Source organism: Lytechinus pictus, chromosome 3 (assembly GCF_037042905.1).
Source record: "Lytechinus pictus isolate F3 Inbred chromosome 3, Lp3.0, whole genome shotgun sequence".
In the NCBI taxonomy this organism is placed as follows: Eukaryota; Metazoa; Echinodermata; class Echinoidea; order Temnopleuroida; family Toxopneustidae; genus Lytechinus; species Lytechinus pictus.
The window spans coordinates 57,086,492-57,108,296 of record NC_087247.1 but is presented as its reverse complement, the minus strand read 5'-3'; the positions used below and the strand labels follow the sequence as shown (position 1 = coordinate 57,108,296).

The 21,805-nt window shown below is 34.6% G+C and overlaps 1 protein-coding gene across 2 annotated transcripts; it reads right to left on the bottom strand.

Annotated features, from left to right (window-relative positions):
* Positions 1-1,796: 1,796 nt before the first annotated feature.
* LOC129256933 (plexin-A4-like) lies at positions 1,797-14,603 on the bottom strand. 2 transcript variants are annotated; one of them, XM_054895159.2, is made up of 4 exons: positions 13,985-14,603; positions 6,274-7,537; positions 5,227-5,424; positions 1,797-4,471 (listed from the first exon to the last, which is right to left on the bottom strand). In XM_054895159.2, exons 2-4 carry the CDS (start codon positions 7,459-7,461, stop codon positions 4,331-4,333), a joined length of 1,527 nt encoding a protein of 508 aa, XP_054751134.2. In that variant the 5' UTR covers positions 7,462-7,537; positions 13,985-14,603; the 3' UTR covers positions 1,797-4,330. The 2 variants fall into 2 exon arrangements, with proteins under 2 accessions (XP_054751134.2, XP_063953501.1); XM_064097431.1 differs by having other exon boundaries at positions 14,264-14,407.
* Positions 14,604-21,805: the final 7,202 nt, after the last annotated feature.

The window sequence follows — 21,805 nt, the reverse complement described above, 5'->3', positions numbered from 1 at the left end:
TTACAACATATCATGCTTTGCATAGGAAAAAGGTTTCATTATAAAAAGAGAAAGACAGAAACTGATGATATAAAAGAAATTAACAAAAGGGCAACCTCAAATTATTTAAAATTTAGATGTGAAGTATGATGATACATCTAGAATATATTATTCTCTATCTTGACTGTCTTAAAATATTCTTATTTTTAAAGAGGTCAAAATATTCAAGTGGGCTCTCCAAACACATTTCCTGCCGATATGCGATCAATTCTAATGATCCGACGGCATACGCCTTCCCTGTTATCTAACTTCAAGTCTTTCTTTTATCAAGCAGCTGTCTCACGCACTCTATCCGCTTTCATTTCTAGGTTAGCCTCGGCTGATAGACTGTCTACTCTGTTTTTACTGTATACCTAACACACTCAACCCTTATTTGACTGACTGGTCTACGACCTATACAAACAAAATGACTGAATATCTTACAGTCAACATCCTAGCTTCATAAAGTGAGAATCGCAAGGCAGTTTGACAGACTAAAAAAAATTACAATTCATCATTTTGAGATGCAATATATTTTCTTCAAACATCAGGTAATTGGCAAAGAACTGGCCAACTCTAGTATAATAATTACATATTCTGCAAAGAAATAGATTTGCATTTTGGCATTTACTTGACTTTGATTATTGGCTATTGCATATGATTTAGGGGAATACTATAAGTAACTTGTAAAGCAGCATTTAAAAAAAAGAAAATAACTTGTAAATTGGTGATGTATCTTTAAAAAAAACCTTCCAACATTACGCATATCTTGCCCTACAAAAACTTGAAGTAACCATTGTTAGGACATATTCTAATCATAAATTCACCCTGAATACAATCATTATTAAAATATGTGTTCATTTATAGCCAAATGAAAAGATACCATATTGACATACAAGAGTTTCTAGAATTCTTAGTAAAATGCACATTTATGAGAAGTTTGTAAGATGTGTTGTTAGTGTTGCAATTTGGTTTCACTGATGACCTCTTTTACGATTCATCACATTCACTTTCAAATCAAATACTGATTTAACTTATTTTTCTCATTACAATGTATCCCATTATTATGTATGAGTTGACTTGCCTTTTAAAGGTCATAGATATGAATTCTAATTAAGTTCAGATTTACTTTATTTCACTAGATGTCAAGTATGGAATGATTTTATATTCATAAACAAGACCTTATTTATCGAGGTCTGTACCACAATCTTCTATAAATTTATTCATAACTTAAATCCCCTTCAATCCTCCTCTACATAAACAACTTTCTCTGCTGCACATTATTCATTCAGTCCTTAAATTGGTGACCTATCTCACAAGCCATCAGCTTAACAAATCAAGCCAAGTGACGTAGATGAGTCTTTCTACGCATCAATGGTAACCTCAAATGTAGAATCTTTCAAGATGTATTACGATAGAGGAAAGACAGAATTGATCGAAGACACCCGGTGAACGTCTCAAGACACCATAGATGCATCACTTGAATTGAGTACCTATCACGCTTAATCTAACACAAAATTTCTTGTTGTTACAATAACTGGAGTTGCATTACAAATTTCGAGAAGTAATGTTGTTTCCTTTTCTGAAACTTGGCAGTTTCACTGAGGAAAATTCTGGAGAAAATATTTCAGAGTTTTATTCTAATAAAATGAAGAAACACCATTTTAGTAAAAATCATGAGACTGAGGTGAATTGTAAATTAATCTCCAAAACTGCAATTTTGTTTTATACATATGCATAATTATTTCTAAAAGGGGCAGTATACAAATATTTCTATTAAAGTTGAATTAAGAAGGGGGTGAGTTTCCATAAATATAGGTTCTACACACAATATAAAGTATATATAAGTTGTTCAAACAGATAGCAAGTCACAAAAATCCTCTGCCTTCTCGATATTTTGCTTTGAAAGTCTATGAAATTAGCCACCTGTCAGAGCCCGAGAGACGAGTGTACAGAAAAGCCACTCGGAGTGTGACGTCACCGGGGGGAATTTAGTATAAGAGGTGCCTGAATGTCATACAGAAATGCTATGCAGAGAGAGAAAGATATTTTACAATTTTTTTTTCAAAGCAACTCAAATCAAACAAATAGGACTGATATGTACAAATCTTTACTTTCCCTGTATAAAAAACAGTATGAATAACCATCATGAACTCTTCAATCATGATGTAAGATAGCAAACAGTGAGTTATTGAATGATATTTTCACTATTTCTCATTTATTTTATCACGATGTTCAATCAAGTGAATAGCTGGAAAGTAATTCCGGCGGCCAGCTCAGCTCGCTCTCGCTCAGCGCGCGCTGAACGCATAATACTAGTACACACAACACCCAGGCATTGAGTGTACTGTTATGGTCTGGTATGTCGACTTAGTTCATGGCCGCGTGCAGCGATCCCCTGGCGTTTTTTCTTCTTTTCTTTTGTCTTTGACTCCACTTTTATATCCTCTGGATCATTTCCACTCATAGCTCATTCCACAGAACAATCTTGAACCAAACGTATTATTCTTTCTCGGCCTTCTGAGTTGTTTTCTATATTTAATTACGCTAGGGGTCACCGTCACACATACAAACGCAATTCGCAAGTGAGTTGAAGACAGAGAGATATTATAGTAATTAGTATACATATCTATGGTTGAAGACAACAAGAAAGGTATGCGGTACGGTAGCTCGACAGCTAGCTGCGCCGGAGCGGGCGGCGGCCGGTCGGCACAAAGCAATTCCGCAACCAACTGTGTTTTTTTGCAAGAGCCGCGTCACACGCGGATAAATATGTCATAATAACACGTCTGCTACGTTATCGACTGGTGAGAAGATCTCGATCAAATTTCATATTATTCACCTTGAAATTATTCCTTTAGGGTCTATGGTATCATTCTGAGGGAATTTACATATTTGGAATAATAGTACGGCCACAAATATTTTAATCATTTCCTCTTTGCAAGTTCTATGGCTCGCAGATACAACTTCAATTGCAGTTATTCCATATGAAGGCGTACGTACATATACACAAAGCGGCACTGCCTTGTTTACTACACCGGGACCGAATACCCCCCGGTGACGTCACACTCAAAGAACACCCGTCTCGGTAGGCATTGCAGGAGCGAACTCAGGGAAAATGGGTAGGGATAAATCGTTCAAATTCACTATTTTGAAAAAAGAAAATGGGGGGTCGAATCACCTCTTAGTGTTTGGGGGGTTGTAAGGTTGCTATTAATGTAAATATCTCAATATTTGGAATCGTCTTCTTAATTCAACTTTAATATATTTCAGATATTTGCTTTTCATCTCTATTATATCACAAAATGATAATTAATTCAGCACTATATTATTTTAAAAATTACATTAGATTATTGTGTTTATACGACAGAAAGCTGAAGAAGGGAAACCTTTCACTCACCAATGTCCACTAATGTTATATGAATGTCTTTATGTGTTCCAAGCATATCAAACATCATAACACTACACTAATTTGAAATTTTAAAAAATCCTCTGTACCAAGACTTTGCAGAAACATAAAGGAATGTCTACCGAGGTTACAAGTACTAATGCAGTCGTAAAACATGTATTTGATCAAGCATGAATGTCAATGGAGACAAATGAACCATGCTAATTCCTTTTAATGCTCTCAAAGCCGTATACTGACATTATTGCCGCAAATACCAAAGGAGCACATTGGCGTAAACAGAGCCTCAAACATGAATGCTCCCAGACCACCTTTTGATCATTTGGTCGATAGAGGTATGTTAACACCATTTGTTGAAAACAAATAAAGAGGCCCCCAAAGACTTAAATCAGAACTAGAGATATACCTTACAATCTATTCAACTATGCATGTTCATTAGTGGTAATATATTTTCCTTTGTATTTTAAGCCTATACAGAAAGGAAGGGGTTTCTATCATTGACAGGTTGCCTTTGTTCAAATTCAAGTTTTATTTTCTGAAATTGTTTGAGAAAACAGGTGACTTTGAAATAATCCAATTAGTGTAAGATAAGTTAGGTTAGACTTAGGGTCTATTCACATGCAATACCTCTCTTTAGATTCCTTCCACTTCTGAAGCAAAACTTTTTCTTATTATCATTCAATGTAATTATTATACTACTTGAGAATGAGTTGTACTATCTGTATTTGATCTATTTGTATAAAAATATGTAATTTAGACTGATTTTAGAAATTTATTGATACGGAAAGTTAAAAGCTGAAATAAGACTGATGGGCAGAAGAAAATATGTAATACAATTATTTTTTTCAAATGATTTTGTTTCCCATGAAGTTGTTTTGAAACAAAATTCTGACCAGAAGTGAATACTCAACTTACCTGTCTTTGTGTCATGACATAGACATATTCTTCATCAAGGCTGAGAAGAAGTCCATTCTGAACTACAGATCCATCAGGTACAATCTCATGATCTGTACTCACACTTGCCTTGCTTTGAGAGATTAGCATCAGCTGGATAGTAAAGTTAAAAAAAAAAGAATTCAGTATTCAACCTTGAAAACGAAATCTAGATAGTGTATAATTTGATTCATAGAGTTTTGATATCCTGAAGAAAAAGCAATGGAATATCATAATCATGTTAAAAACTAGGTAAGGCATGGATATTGAAAATGCAAAGCTAAATGGATCACTCAATTAAAATAATGTGATACAAATTTCAAGGTGAAGGACAAAATATCTATGAATATGGAAAATTTGCATGTAGTGCACCTTCAGATTTCTTCTAAATATTCCCTCAAGTAAACGCACATGCCACCTCCAGCCACAATGAATTCAAGTTCCCATAAGCAAATCTGGCGATTCTTTGAGTGTGAAGTCTGTGGTATGTTCCTTGGTAATTTAGTTTTGAGTCATTCACAAGCAATCACCAAACTTAATGACATTTCACACATATATCTAAGATGGAAAGATGTGATTGAAATGTTAAAAAGATCTTGTAATGTAACATGTTGCCCTTGACCAGTCTAAATAAGTCTTTGAAGATTTCTGTGTTGTTTTATTGGGGGTGGGGTAATTTAACTTGTAGAGGGAAGATATCAAAACTCCCAATTTTGTTTTGAGAGATTTTATTTTTTTAAAAGACAGATATTTTTCAATCTGTGTATGATTTGATCCAAAACATTTTAATGTAATGAGAAGTAGTTTGGGGTTGGAGTTATAGCTTTTCAAAATGTACATCAAACTTAATACAATGAAAATCATGAAACCTTTAATAGGTGTCCTGTGTCATCACCAACAAAGATGGCTGATTCCTGTGGTTTATGAGACACTGCTATGGCTGTGAATAGGGTGGAGTCATCAACATGAATTGCTTGAGCTATGATTGGACTATCAGTACCACCCATTGGACCAATGAAATCAAGAGTGTGGCAGTAGTTCCGCCCTTCCCTGTCCATTCGTTCAACCTTTAATAATGGAAAACAGGAAGAAAAATATAGTACTTGTTAATGTTATCATGAAGTAAACAAATCAATAGTGTAGACATAGACAACACACACACTGCAAAATGATTGACTCAAATTACTGAAGAAAGATCATTTAAGAGCTTTTAGGAATGGGCAGGAAATCCTGCTCTAGATTGACATGTAAATACAGGATTGGAAAGACAGCGAAAAACGATTTCTTGCCATGAAACAGAAATAAACGGCATATAGCCATTTGTCTTGGAGACTTGGACATGACACCTCTTTCAAGCTAACAATATTAATTCCACGATATTAACATCCAAGTAATCAGAGAAGAGCAACTAGAAGTAAAATCGTGACATCAACTTTCCAATAGCCGACTCAGTTGATATCCCCTTAAATTCCAAAGCCAGGATTACACCAAAACCGAATTTGCCTGAATAATTTTGGAGCAATTCTAGCTGAATCCGGCCTAAGTCAGATGGTTTCAGTAAATTCGAACGTTCCCGAATCCTTCCTGAATTTTCTTGCATTCGCGGAGGGAGAACAGAATACTTCTGAAACCATCCGAATACGTGTATTCGAAGCTGATTCGGTTCTGGTGTAACCCCGCCTTAAAAATCACAACGGAAAAGGAACTGTAAAAAGTAAATAAAAACCGTCCATTTTAGATAAAAGTATTTTGAATAACGTTTTTTTATTTTTTTAAAGATTTATTCTATTTGGGAATGATTTTTTTAAATGTTCTAGTGGCATTCCTTATATTAATTGAGGCTCTTCCTGATATGCATGTAAAGTATTAAAATTTAATTATCATTTAACAGTTTGAATAAGCAAAAAGGTACATACCAGTAATGCAGGAGTTTTCCCAACTTCAGTACATGGTACACTCTTATACCATTCCATCTGGGTGTCTGATTGATGTCCATTCACACATTCACGTCTTCTATCAAAGAAAGCTTGATTCAGATCAGAAACAAGGTACATACAAACAGCAGACTTTCGCTGAGGTTCACGATCATGTTCCTCTGACTGAGCAAATGTTACAAAGAGGGCATCTTCATTCTGCCAAGGTTCTCCACCATCTTTACCAGCCTTTGCAATGTAAGCAGATTGCGCGATGTTGTAGTCAACGCCTCCAGAGTAGCATTTTAATGGTAGTTCTATGTAGGACAGTAGATTGATGTCTCGTTGGCATATTCTGATGAGTTTTGTGTAGTATTGCACTTCTCTAGGTAGTGTACGGTGGTTCTCTGGCTGAACACCTACAAAGTAGCTGAAATTACCACTAGGGAACCCATATACGTAGGTGATATTAAAGCCATTAGGAGATTCAGACACTGTCTCCGCTGGGATCACAATCTGACTCACTGCACGAAATCCCGTCTTCAGAACTGAAAACAGATTTCTTGAAGGGATCACCTCTGGCAAAGATCTCACAGACACGGTTGGCACATTATTGTCTATCCAATCAGCGCTAGATGTAGCTGTATACAATACATTTGCTTGATTCTCTGGACCTCTAGATATAAATCCTACTGAAGTACCTATTATTGTATTAGCTGCTATCTCCTCAGAGGTATTATTACCCAGAGATGTAAAATCTTCTAAACTACGCACTTGACATGTCCCTTGGTAGACACTCCCACACGTGATTAACCTATTATTATCAACTAATAGAATTTTGATGATATTATTGGTAGCTTCCCTGCTAAACTCTTGGGTTGTACATTGTCCTGGCGGAGGAAAGCATGTAGGATGATCTGACACTGGTCCTGTATCTCTATGGATCTCTTCTTCGAGATCACTGTTCAGTTTATATAATCTATTGACAGAACCCACATACAGTGTGTTAGTTGTCGGGTCTAGAGTCATTTTTTGTAATGAAATGTCAGGGTTACCAGGAAAGTTCTCCTCTGTGAAATGAACATAGCTGAAGACTGATGATGCAGCCATGAGAAGAATGTGAAGATGAACTAGAATGCTTGGTAGTGACATGGTCTTGGATGTAACACAGTATCTCTTCTCTTTATCCATGTTTGTTGCGAGGATATTCAGTAGCTTGGTAAAGCTCTCATGTTCTAACTCAGGTCTTCCATCAACGATCCACGATCTGTAACAGGAGAAAATGTAGAAATAACAGAATTACAATCAATGTCATTCCAAACAAAACATGATAGAAAACAACATGATATCAGTGTGACTGTGATAAAGTCTTCTTTTTTAAAGATACCATTACACATGTATAAAATGAACTGAACACTATGATAAAGATTTAGAATAATATTGCCAAGTTTTATAACATTTTCTTTCTCATTCTACTTTTAGAACAATTTTTATAAACCTTAAGATGGAATTCAATATATCAAGGCTATACTGACTTCTCAATTTTATTGCTTTTTAACCTGCATTGTGTCTGTGAGAGGCATGTCTATCCGTCCTTTCACACGGTAAAAAAATTGTAATTTGAATGATTCCGCTGAAAAATAAGGCGAATTACAAATTTTTAGCATGTGTGAAACCAAACTAGAACATGATTAGAATCACAAACGCTAATAACAATCATGAATTCAAATTCTACTCCAGAGGTGAATTCAGTTAATTTTCACTCAAATTACAGTACAAATTTTGCATGTGAAAGGCTTAACCTCCAAAACATCTATTGGGGGCGGAGCTTACATGACCTTTTAAGCACTTCCGTAGATAATACAATTGTCATACACTCATCGCAGTTTGTATCTGCAATGCTTGATTGGCAAGTCACCAAGGACACAGGAATTCAAATTCAAATCACAGTTTTCGAGTGAGCGTATGAAAGGTCCGATGATTCTAAAGACGAATTGCAATCATCATTACAATGATGATTCAAGATTCACATGTGAAAAAGGCCCTAAATATATCATAATTGTTATTTAAGTCCTTTTCTTCAAAAGGAGTGTAAATGTATCATAAATAAGAAAAAGTAATTAAGGGGTTTTGTAAAACACTTCATTTCCTCCATTCTCCATCAGTTTTGAAATAAAAAAAAAAACAAGAAATGGGTATTACAGTCTCTGTTTTAATGTGTTTCTATGACGATGACACGTCCAAACAAGAATATTTTTCAGACCAATCATGATATTTTCTGTTTGACGAGAGCAATAAAAAAATGTTCCTTAACTTAAAACTTTTTAACAGAATTTTTATCACACCTGTACTTAGATTAAGGAAGACAAAGACCACAACAACCTTACAAATCCTAAACTTTACTTACTGAGCCTGCTCAAACACAGAAGACTAATGGCAAAGCCAACATCCTTCAATCAAGCCATCAACTATCACTCAAAATAACTTACTGCCGAAAAGTTCATTTGAATGTCTTATTCTCTACATTTACCCATTCTATTCTTTTCCTGTCAATACTCCATTTGTTTTACTTTAAAACATTTATACATTTCTTGATTTTAAATGACAAAAAATATTGAAGCTGACAAAAATGTTGAACTTCACATGAACCTGGCATTTATTTTAATAGGATATACATACTTTAAATCCTATCATGAACCTAGTATCTACACAACTCACTGCTTCCCTATACAATCTAATCAATGTCAGGAATCCTCCCAGATTAATCAGATCATCCTACTTTGATAGCTTAACCATAACAAAACCAAAACAATTTAGAAAATAAGTCTTTCCTTTCACAAACATTTACTCCAGCTATTAGAAGCTGCTTATAAAGTCAGTCTTGTGTAAAATCCCTTCTTTCATGGCTTCTGATTTCCTTTTCTTTTGGTCAAACAATGAAATCCCTCTGATGAAGATTTCTGACCTCAAACTTTCAGGATTTCTGCTTCTATCCTCAATTTACCTACACAATGCCTTACCCCATGAAAGAAAATTACTTGACTTTCAAATCCATAAAAACAAATCTGCAAAGACTGGAGAAAATATCTTATATCTTGAGAAATATTTTTAATTGCTTAGAGCATATCTGATGATTCAATCAATGATAAAGTTACTCCATGTGCATAATATGAAAATATCTTTATTTCACTCAGTGGCTCATAAGTGTATCAATATCATTAAAAATTAAATATGAATTCTTTAAACTGTTATAAATAACAAATTTTCACATGTACCCACAATTATATATCAAAATTATTCCCATCATATATCAGATCGATTTCATTAATGAAATCAGTGGAATAATAACGCAAAATGCTATTTCCTTCAATTGGCATGATGGAAATCAAAATGTATTTTATAACTTACAGTTGAAAAATGATTATCGTTTTTATAACCTTATCTTTTTAACATACTCATCTGGAAAATGAATTTGTTTCTTTTTTTGGAAAAAAATATGGGCCTATACATCAGGTACTTATTGAAGCACTTTTTTTAAAATAAGCATGTGACGACCTATTTTTACTTTCAAACTGAAACAGTGTTTTTGAAGAAAATAGTAATGTTTATCCGTGATTCTGCAATGATTCATCAATATTTTAAAATCTCTATTTCTATAATAAGAAAGATACCTTTAAAAAAGTTTAAAAACTCTTTATGTCATGAGTCATACAGAAAAGTCTTACATTTCTTTGCTCCCCTTTCTGTTTCTTCTGAATATAAGATTCTCTTTGTACATACAAGGATGGGTAGATGGCATTTTTCATTGTATATTAAGAAGGGATTTGGAGGAATTAAACAGATTTTGTCCATTGTTAAGGTTTTGTGTGCACCATTAACCAATTCAAGATAATTTAACTTTTCAAGTTTACCTACCACATTGTATGACAAATGTTTTAATCCTGAAATTAGAAATTAACAAAACCCTCCTGTAAATTGCTTGGGGTAGGGTTGCTTGCAATGATAATTATATGTTACCAAGAACTGCTCACTCATGCACATTTATTTATTCTAATACAACCAAACAAATGGAAGCTGAATATCAAACAAAAGGTAAAAAGAGAGTCTACTTCATCACATCACATTTTAAGGTCATATATATACATATATATATATATAAAAATACCTATTTTTGTTGGAATATTGTCCATATACATGTACTTAAAGGAGTCGATGCAAGCTTTCATTGGTTGCGTCATTAAAACCCATAATATTCGCACCAAACATCACCCAGGGGGGGGGGGTGTTATAATGTGGATATTGTGACGAACGAAAATCTAAATTAGGAAAGGCACTCGACATGCTGGCCCCCTGTCCATGGAAAGCTTAATGGATGGCAAATGCATGGTCATTTAAGTAATAACGGTTAGCGAAGCGTGTCTATTGGAGAAATTATAGTGTGGTATTGTGTGGGGGCAACTTTAGTGAATCAGAACAATTTTGTAAGCATTCAGATTCTATCCCAAATGGATGAGGACAAGTGAGGGGGGGGGGAACAAGTAATAAGTAAGTATGAATTAAGAGGGAAGACGAGAGACAGGAAGATGTAAATAAGGTGTGGGTAATGATGGCTGTATACCACGCTAGGAGGGAGGGAGGAGAGAGTGCGTGTACTACATCTAGCCTCGGGGCACGAGGAAGGAAGCAACCGCTCCTATGGACAAGAGATCGCTGAATTTATTGGAGTCATTTGGAGGAAGGGCAAGAATTACAGACAGGATTGTGCAGAATTTATTGGTGGGGGTAGCTTCCTTTCTGATTAACATAAATGTCTACATCCAAAACACAGTGTAAACATGTGTACAGCTTACAACAAAAAATGCATTTGATATGATTGTAATCATTGAGTGTCCCATCAACTATATTCATGTGAACACAAAAAAATCTATTATACAAAGGAAAAAAAGTTTTAACCAACCATTTTGCAAATTATACAGGAGGTAAACATTTATTTTACGATGTAAAAATGTGTATTCTATAATCAACTCAAAAGTTTGTTTTTTACATCTTCTTCTCCCCCCCCCCTCGCAAATTTCCCATCTAGATGATTGAAATTGTGTAATTTTACTTGACATCACAACCAAAGCAATCAATATAACACATAATATTGTCAAAACTATGATTCATACATCCACTTTGATAAAACAGCATTCCAATCTTTGCTTTGTAAACTTTTATTGTAAACAAAAAATAAAACATTCAAGGTTCATTTATTCACAATTACATGTAGTATTTGGTATCTCTCAATATGACATGGATCATTTGATAACCAAAATTGTTAGTAAACCAATATTTGCACTTATCATTATACTGTTTATCATATATGTAATGGGTGTGAGGCAAACCTGGGCCCTATTGCATAAAAGTTACTACTATGGTAACTTTGCTACAGACCTGCCAACCTCTGGGAATGAAAAATTGCATTCTGTGATTTAAAAAAATGTATTTTCCCCAAAAAAACTGTATTTCATAATACAATGTGTGGCGCGCGCTCATCGGGGCACTCAAGCTGCATGCCAGCTAAAATGCACACTGCTCTTGCAGATGAAAAAAAAAAAAACTTTGAAACATGTGCATATCTCACCCTGGTTTTAACAAAATGATTGAAAAAAAAAACAAGTTACCTGAAATGACATTGATCCAATAACCATATTTTTTTTTTTTTTACAAAATCGTATTTTTTAAAGAAAAAGTTTACTGTCGTATTTTGGTTGCAAAAACGTACTAAATACGCCAAAAACGTACTGGTTGGCAGTTCTGTTACTATCCAACGGTAACTACCATGGTAACAGTGTTCATCAGCAAATCAAAATCAATGATTCAATGAAAGTTACCATTGGATGGAAAAGTTACCATAATAGTAACTTTTATGCATCGCAGCCCTGAGCCCTGTATTAAAGACAAAGGTTTGCAATTATCACAAAGTAGCAAATAGACTATGATGATCATTGTTGCATATATGCAATTGCCTTTATTGCGCTAACTGGCAAAAAACATTCAGGGGTAATCTTCTAATAAAAAAAATCTCCCCCCTATATATATATATATATGTATATATATATATGTATATATATATATATATATATATGTATATATATATATGTATATATATATATATGTATATATATATATGTATATATATATATATATATATATATATATATATATATATATATATAAATATCACAATTCAAAGTCATTGTCAGCTTAAGTTCAATTCTTTTTCACAAGATGCATTAAGACATGAAGTAAGAGATCTAAATCTAATTTCATACGGTGAAGGGCCCGACATGAAATTCACAATAATGCCTTGACGTTATGATGTCAATTTCACTATTATTATTTGTTAGGTTCAATTTTAAGGACGTTCCACAGTTAAAGTGAAATCCATGTCATTTTCACCAAACTTTGCACATAGATACTTTAGAACCTGAATATTCGAAATATGCAAATATTAACATAGGTCCATGTGCTTGATTTTTTGCTATAGAGCTTCAAAGTTCACCTAAATGGATGTTCTTAAGAATTGCGCATTCAAAAGAATTTGGCATTTTTAGACCTCGCAATATCACTACAATGAGTTTAAACCTATAATACTCAGTCAAGATACATGAAAAAGTCATCAAATTTTGCAAGAGAGTTAATCATTGTATTGTTAGAATGGAGAATCTATTTATAGTGCTATTTGTTTGCAATTTTAAGTCTAACAGCACTGTCAGTTCTTAAAAATGGCGTAAGAGATAACAAAAACCAAATCTCAAAAATGTGAAATTACAATAACAAACTACAAAAGTACAAAAAATGTTGCACTTTATTCAAAATCCATGTCATATTCACCAAAATTTGCAAAGTTGTAGAGGAAGGTATACATAAGAGGTGCAAACATTAAAAAATAGGGGTTCATGTGCTTGTTTTCAAACTATCAGTATTTTTATTAGAGCAAATGTGCTTTCTAAAACACCAAAAATGTGCCAAATGCTTTGTATCTATGTGAAGACACAAAACAAAGCCACTCTACCATTTATTCAAACTCGGGGTCATATTCGTGATTCTTGGCAGCATTACAGAGTAAAGTATTTCAAAATTGTAGACATATTTTTAAAAATGGTCCATGGAATAATTCCATTTTTTAGCTTCATAAAATAACGCATCGGATCTGTAGTTAGCATGCAGATGATGAGAAAAATCAGCTCATAACCACAGCTAATTAATCGCCTGTTCATCCATTGTGACGTCAGCGCGCAGAGTGTAAAATATGCGCAGATCATAATGCGCACAAACATAACTGTGGAACGTCCTTAAGATGTTAACTAGATAAATCACACACACCCACACCCTCTACACACACCTTAACCAATTCTTTTTATGATATTAATTACTATCATTACTTTGATAATCATGTCTGAATTTTTGTTTATTATGCTATTTTTCAAATTGTTCCATTTTTCATGCAAATTCACTTCACTGCCATGAAACCAAAATAAAAACAGTACAATTTGGGCCATTGAGGGCTTATCAACGACAAAAAATGAAATAAATAATTACTTTTTCAATGTGTTTTTTTTTTCAAAACAGGAAGCTTTAACACAATTCCATTATTAGAACTTTCAACATGAGTGTAAAAAAGTACCTACATGAGAGAATCCTACTAATAGATCCCTATCATCAACCTTACCATGAAAATGAGTTGATATTCCAAATATTTGATCACCAGAGTTAGTCTCGTCACCACACACCATACGATGCAATGAGACATGGGCAAGATCCAATAACAAATATATCCCTGTGCCCTCGGTCTATATACACTGCACACATTACCCTCCCACTGGCTACTGGTATTTAGGAAGTCCTTTGACTGGGCTAGACATTACTCAGTATCAACAATCTTGTATCACTGCAGCTGTGCACAGAATGAAGGAGAGACAGATCGCCTACTACAACCAAGAAGTTATACCTTTGCTAGAGAAGGAATGGCTTGATATTCTTGTAGAGGATGAATGAGAATGATACAATGACATGCAACCCTGTAGGTTACAACTGAGAGAGAGAGAGTGAGCGCAAGAGACAACCGACAGACACAGCAGCTGAGAGGCAACTGAACACAAGCAGTGATCAACCGCGAATATTGGCCAGGGTGCACGGTAAGTCCAGCTAGGCATCGCAGGGCTAAGCATCCATGCGTGTTGTCAATGTGTCTGTTTATGAGCTCTCTATGCTGGCTTTGAATTGAATGAAATACATTGGCCAAGTCTACATGTACAACTGTTGCCCTTTTCTTCTACACCGTCTCATCCTCTGTTCAACTTTCTCAAATCTAATTATTCTACCTTTGGCTAGGTTAAAGGCTTTTTCACATCTTGTTCCTTATTTGAGTCTTTCCTCCTTTTCTATTCTCTTTCTCTTTTTATTTTCAATCTCTCTATTCATCTGACATCTTTCACTCCTTGTCTTTCTCTTTCTTTTCCTGCCTCCTTCATTTCTGCCTTCCTCTCCATTTCTCCTTTCCCTACCTCTATTTCTTTAGTAATAATCTAACGGAGAATGCTAGTGTTTCTCAATTGGTCGTTGAGACTGACTGGGTACTATTGTGCGGTTGTCCCCACACAGCAGGTCGTCTCGCTTCATGGCAATGACGTTGAGGCATCTAGTCACAGCGGTCTTACACGCGGCTCCAAAGGAAATTAAAGCTGACAGACGGGTAGAAATGAGGTCATGGGGACCCCTTGCCACCTTATCCTCCCCCTCCCTTTCACATGCATATGTTCAATGCATACATTCAATGAATAACAGCAGTGAGCTCAAACAACATTGCATACACACTTCATTGCATGGATTGCACAATGATATAACACTGCCTTCACCGGATAAAAACATTTAGTGCGAGACAAAAAATAAGACAAGGTATAGATAGCAATTACCACTTCGAGAAAAATAGAGAAAACAGAATCTGAACCTAAAAACATTACTGGTATTCTTTCCAGAGCAATGGGAAAGGGGGTTGGGGAGATACTACACTACATGAAGGCTAATATCGCTGCACACATGCACATTTTCAAAATCATCCATGCACTTTTTTTTCTCCATTTGTCAAGATCGTACCCTACTCATATATTTCCACATGCTTTCTGTGAAAATTTTACCTGATAATGCCCTTATCTTGTATCAAAGTATTCAAGAAAAAAAATCAGGACAAATATAAATAACAAAACAATTTGAGTGAATAAATAATCTCTAAAACATGGCATTTCCCCCTCAGTTTTGCCTGTTTTCTTCAAAAGCATAGTCGCATATATAGGCATATATTGTCTTAATCTGTGAAAATACCCTTTTCATGTGTTCTTCCTGTCACACATTTTCTCTACAACAGTCGAGTATCCCCCCCCCCCCCATTATTTCATCTGCAAAGTCATCGCTCAGGCCTAATTCTTCTTTAAAGGACAAGTCCACCCCAACAAAAAATTGATTTGATTAAAAAGAACAAAATCCAACAAGCATAACACTGAAAATTTCATCAAAATCGGATGTAAAATAAGAAAGTTATGACATTTTAAAGTTTCGCTTGATTTCACTAAACAGTTTATCCTGGTTGGTATGCAAATGAGGAGACTGATGACATCATCCACTCACTACTTCCTTTGTATTTTATTATATGAAATATGTAATATTATAATTTTCTCCTCATTGTCAAGTAAAACAGTGATCAATTCCTCCCTGAACATGTGATATTAGCATTGCTTAATACTATATGATTCAGTCAAGTCGGTCCCTATGGTCATATCTGTAAAAAATGAAATATCGTATAATTCAAACAATAAAAAACTAAAGAAATAGTGAGTGATGGACATCATCGACTGACTCATTTGCATGTCACCGAGTTGTGCATATCACTGTTTTGTGAAAAATAAGCGAAACTTTAAAATGCCATAACTTTCTTATTTTACATCCGATTTTTATGAAATTTTCAGTGTTATGCTAGTTTGATCTTTCTCTATTTATTTAAATCAACATTTTGCTGGTGTGGACTTGACCTTTAATATCATGGCTGGACCTATATGTTCTGATACAACATGCACAATGGGCTTCAGGAAAGTTTCTCATTCGTTGAGCAGTGAAGACTAATCCATGCTATATGATAACCTGGATATAGAGGTAATATTGGCAATATGATAGGTATTTGCATTACAGTCAGCCGGAATCAATACCATACGCATTCTAAAATGCAAAACTGCATGCTTTCTCATATTCCCTACTGCATATTTTGGTATATTCAGAAACCCTGATTTTTTTTCTGCTGCTGCTGCTATTGATAAATGGCAACAAAAGATGAGAATAATAACCACAATCCCACTACGAATGGTGAGACTTACAATAGGAAAGCAAGTGATACTTGTAGTCGTCTGATAGGTATACCATGTGCCTTTCATTTCACCCACCAATGTTCTGCTTAGTTGACTCTCAATACGATTATCTTAATTCACTGTTCAAGTGCACTGCTCTTGAACTCAACATCTATACCATAGTCTCTTCTCCAAACACATTGTTTTCATAATAACAAAATAAAATATAATCATCTTGGATGATTTCACCTGATGCAGGCGCAAAAAAAGGATGTACAACAACGCAAATAAAGGAAGTCTTTAAGAGAATATTTTAAAACATTATACCAATTATAAAAGAAAAAAAAGGAAACTGATAAATTAATATGCCGAATGCACATCTACCGGTACTAATAATAAGAAAAATTTGAATGAAAAATTGTAGATAGATTACCACATATCGTAAGTGCCCTATAATGAAAAAATAAATAAATAACAGTTCCTATGTGCTTGTTTACTCTCATATACTTTTCACACTGCACTTTTTATCCGTAATCTCAGGAAATTGGTGGGGCTAAGGGGGGGTCTTAGCCCCACCAATTTCCCGGAGTTCTGCTTAGCCCACTTCGTTTTCACACTACGTTTTAGCAAAGTGGGCAAGCACGGTAAAACGTATTTGGCTCTGCAAAAAAGCAGGGTTAGCACTGCAATTGTGGTGCTAGCACCACAATTGCAGTGCTAAGAGATGCAGTGTGAAACGAAACTGGGATAAGGAAAAAAGGAAAAGTGGGGCTAAGCATATAAGCCAATCACAGAATCGAAATTGCATGTTAATCGCGCTCTGTATGGTAAAATCATCAATATTCATGAGCTGTGTGATAGTCCAGGGTTAAGGCATTAACCCCAGCTAAGCAAATAGTATGGTGTTAAAAAAGACAGTGTGAATCCAAAAAAAAGATAGTATGTGGTTAAGGATAGTCCGGGGTTAAGGATAGTATGGGGTAAAGGAAATGCAGTGTGAAAAGCATATTAGTTTTCATTTTTGTCTTTCATTTAATGCAATTAAATTATACCCAAGTCGGACATTCCAATACTGACAGCACGTTCAGCAGATTTGGGATATTTCTAGAAAAATGGCCAGTCACAAAATATAAAACTTAAGAGCACAAGTAAAAATGAATGATTCATTGAGAAATATTCTGAAGCTCTTAAACACGATTCTCTACCTCTATTTTATCTACTGAAACCACAGGAATCTGTTTGAATTATGGAAATTTGACTTATCAAATGTAAACAACATATTGCATAATCTGGTGATTTTTTTTGTTCTCATATTTCAGACAGTTTAATGTCATTTACATGACCCAATAAACCAAGCAGGCCTATACTCTTCTTCCTACAGGGGCTGCAATAACTCTAACTTGCGGACATCGCCTATTTTAGTGTGAGTTTCTTTAAAGTTCACTGATTTATTGAGAGCATGAAAGGGTGTAATGAGAATAGCAGATAATAGGTTGAGCTTCATTTTCTAGTCTTTCTGTCTGATCCCAATAACCTCATACCATTAGCTAAGCAAGAACAATCTCTCACGCTCTATCAGAGCTTGTCCACATTGTAATCATGTAACTGCATCATTACACTGTGCATCCATTACAATCACCTTCACTCAAACACTCTCCGATACTCAGATTATCTCGTTTTATATTCATTTACAAAGTTCTGAAAAAATCAAAACAATTTCAGAATATTCATCCACTAAGATCCAGACTGAGGGTCCATTCTAAGGTTTGCATGATCTTGTTCTCCAATTTTTCTGTCCACTAGGAGATAGGATTTTCAGTTGGCTCACTCTGTTTTACATGATTGTATGCAATTATAATGACCAGTGATGGAGTTTTTCAAATTCCCTCTGTACAAAAAACTGAAAGCCATTTACCCTGTATCATGGCTTTCAGTAGCAACTTTTCTCTGATTAAAAGCTCTTTAGTTTTCAATCAATAACATAATTCTCATTGAAGAAAAAAAATTAATGAAAAAAATAACATCTGAAATGAAATTCTTAATCAATGAGGGTCTATAGTACAATGTCAAGAAAAAATATTCCTAAATTTTCAGTAGAAATTGTTTCCAAAAGCAGCAATTATCTGAAAATAGTAATAAATGATTGAGGTGATAGCAGAAGTACTAGGTAAAGGCAGAGGTCATGATGATGGTGGTGGAAATGGTACTGATGGAAACTAATAAATGATGAAAATAATCACTATCGATCATTACAACAATTGTTGACAATAAATAAATGTATGGTGATATTGTCCATGATGAATGGGAAGTTTTCAGTGATACAAGATGGTTTAATTTGGTTTCTAAGAATATTTAAACAGAAATTTGGTTTCCAATGGCAAGTTACAGAATATTGGCCTACAGTCATAATAAGCACGTAAACACGAACAGAACATAATCACAAACAATAAAGGCATCATATACTGATGTCTCCATAATTCAACTATAATATGGGCCTACATGAAAATGGAGGTGATCTAATAAACATCACATAACCCCCACAACATGCCAGTTTTCATACAGTGCACCCCACTGTTCATAAATAATGTAAGTAATAATAAGTGAGATATTATGTGACCTGCATGTCTGGCTGTGAGTAAAGAAAGGTAGATGATGTGTTTCAAGGAAACTCTTTACCACACCGACTGACTCACACCTCAAGACTCTCAGGGTGCGTTCACATTCAACACTGCACGAGGACATTCCCATCCAAAACACAAGCCCTCAATCGACCTTGCTATTAATGTTTGAATTTCTTACTATTTCCCCCTGTTCTACAAAGTATTTTATTCATTAATTTGGGCAATAATCTTAATCCAGAAAAAAGTATGAGATTACTTTTTTTCAAGCCATGAAGGTGTAGCCTTTATAGACGTACATATTATACACTTTAACCATTTCAGCTTTATTCATTGGGTAGGCCTACAACCTCAACCTTCTGGATCAGGATTGATAAAAACCACCATAGAATAAATTCAAGTACAATGGTTATTAAACTTTCATATTTGACTATAAAGTTTAAAACATCATACTTTTATATTTATAATCACAATAATAATAATATGTCCATTTATAGCGCAGTTACTATTTTAGTATTCACTATCTGAACACATAACTGATAGCAGACGGACTTTTAGAATTACTTCAGGAATGAGATGTCACACTCACATAGTCAGTACTTCAATCTAGAAGGAATGACATTATTTTATGTGTATGAATAGGGCCTCACTTCCTTACATGCTTTATTTTTCTCGAATTATTTTGAAAATCGAAAATGGAGATGGCATAAATACCCCCTGAGAGTTAGCAGAATCCAGTAAGGTCAACTCTCCCAATATACTTTTAACAGAAATCCATCAGCAATATAATACCTCATTTAAATTAACCTCTTCCACCAGAATATCTCACCCTCCAAGAAAATCAATTTTCTATAACCTTGCTGCTTTATGATAATTGTGAGACTCAAGATGCCAATTCTAAAGGATCTAATCATCATAGGGACCTTTGATATAAAAAGTGAATCTGCGATGGAAAGCAGATGATCTACATCAGGAAATGGACGCTCACCAATTAGCTTTATGAATATAGGTTAACTCAAGATAAAATAATATAAGACAAATCTTACCACTGTCACAAATTTGATCTCTGTATATTTCAATGATAGAAAACTGCATTCATAATCTAATGAACTGATAGAAAATCTGAATTATATTTCAGAAGTGCCCATTCATAATGAATATTGGATAAAAAATATGAGAGGTTTGCAATGATCTGGCTGGACAATGGAGCTCTATAGGTCAAGGGAAGAAAAACAAAGTGACTTTTCACCAACCCCCAAAATAATATTTTCAGATTGCATTCATACTCCATTCCTTATGCTGCTGTCATGTGTGAGATAACAGCATCAAGAGAATATAATCTGGACATGCTCAGTTTATAACCTCAATATAGTATCAATTGACATTGGGCTTACATTTTGTTCATGTATTTTATTTACCACTCACAGGATGCAACACCTTTATAGGTAAAACACAGTTTTGATAGGGGTCTATCTTAGTCTGCAAGCACAGACCCATATTTGACACTATAACCAATAACAGGTCTAGAGTAAAGACTAGACACAGAAGGCTCTGTCTGTGTGGAAGAGCCAGCCACAGTACGTCGTGAATCTAGTCTCACTACTTCAGAATCTGCATTGTGCACTAAGCAAATTGCGAAAACCAAAGGGTCTATCTATATCTGCATTGCCAAATTCATGAAATGTGTATATCTGTCAGTTAAAGTGATTGGTTAACATTGGTTTGACTTTTAAAAAATCTGAGCTAGAAGGTCACACTTGTCACCTGTGTCTGTGATATGTTACAAAAATGAAGCCCAGAAAAAATTGCGTTCGAAAATAATTATTTAGTGCTTCAAAAATTGAAATATAAAGTGACCGAAAACACCATCTTAATTTCATCCCATACACTTATGTGTACTATTTAGGCATCTATAAGACGCCTATTTACAAAATCGGGGTTTGCCTTGTAGTTTTAGCTTTTCATTCTCAATAATGGTTGTTTTCAGGGTTTATTAGTTCTAATACATGCACTTTTACACATGTTTCATCTTGGTTTGAGAATTTTTTAAATCGGCTGCTCACAAACTTAAACAATACCTTTAAGTATGCTGCAGTTAAGAAATTGAAATGATAAAAATAATGATCACGGTAAAGTTCTAAATATAAATGCCAGCTCAGGCATCTATCACAAAATGAGTTCAAACAGGTTCCAGCAAAATGACCTCTAAGTTTTACATAACCTGTGTAAAAACTTATTAGACCATTTTCTACCTTAATTTAAACAATTTTCTGTTGAAATTATTGATCACTGCAACTTCATGTTTAGTTTTACTATAAACAGGAGTTGCTATTAAATTCTGTATAACTTACAGTTTGGGATATTCAAATATAGATTGAAATTAAGATTTAAATTCTCACTGCTAATAAAAAAAAAATATAATTGGCTACAAAATTAAGACTGGTACCCTAATTTTAAAAATCTGTATAATTTATCACAGCCCCCTCCCCACAGGGACGTAACAGGGGTCGGTGGTGGGGGGGGGGGGGGGCCAAGAGCAAA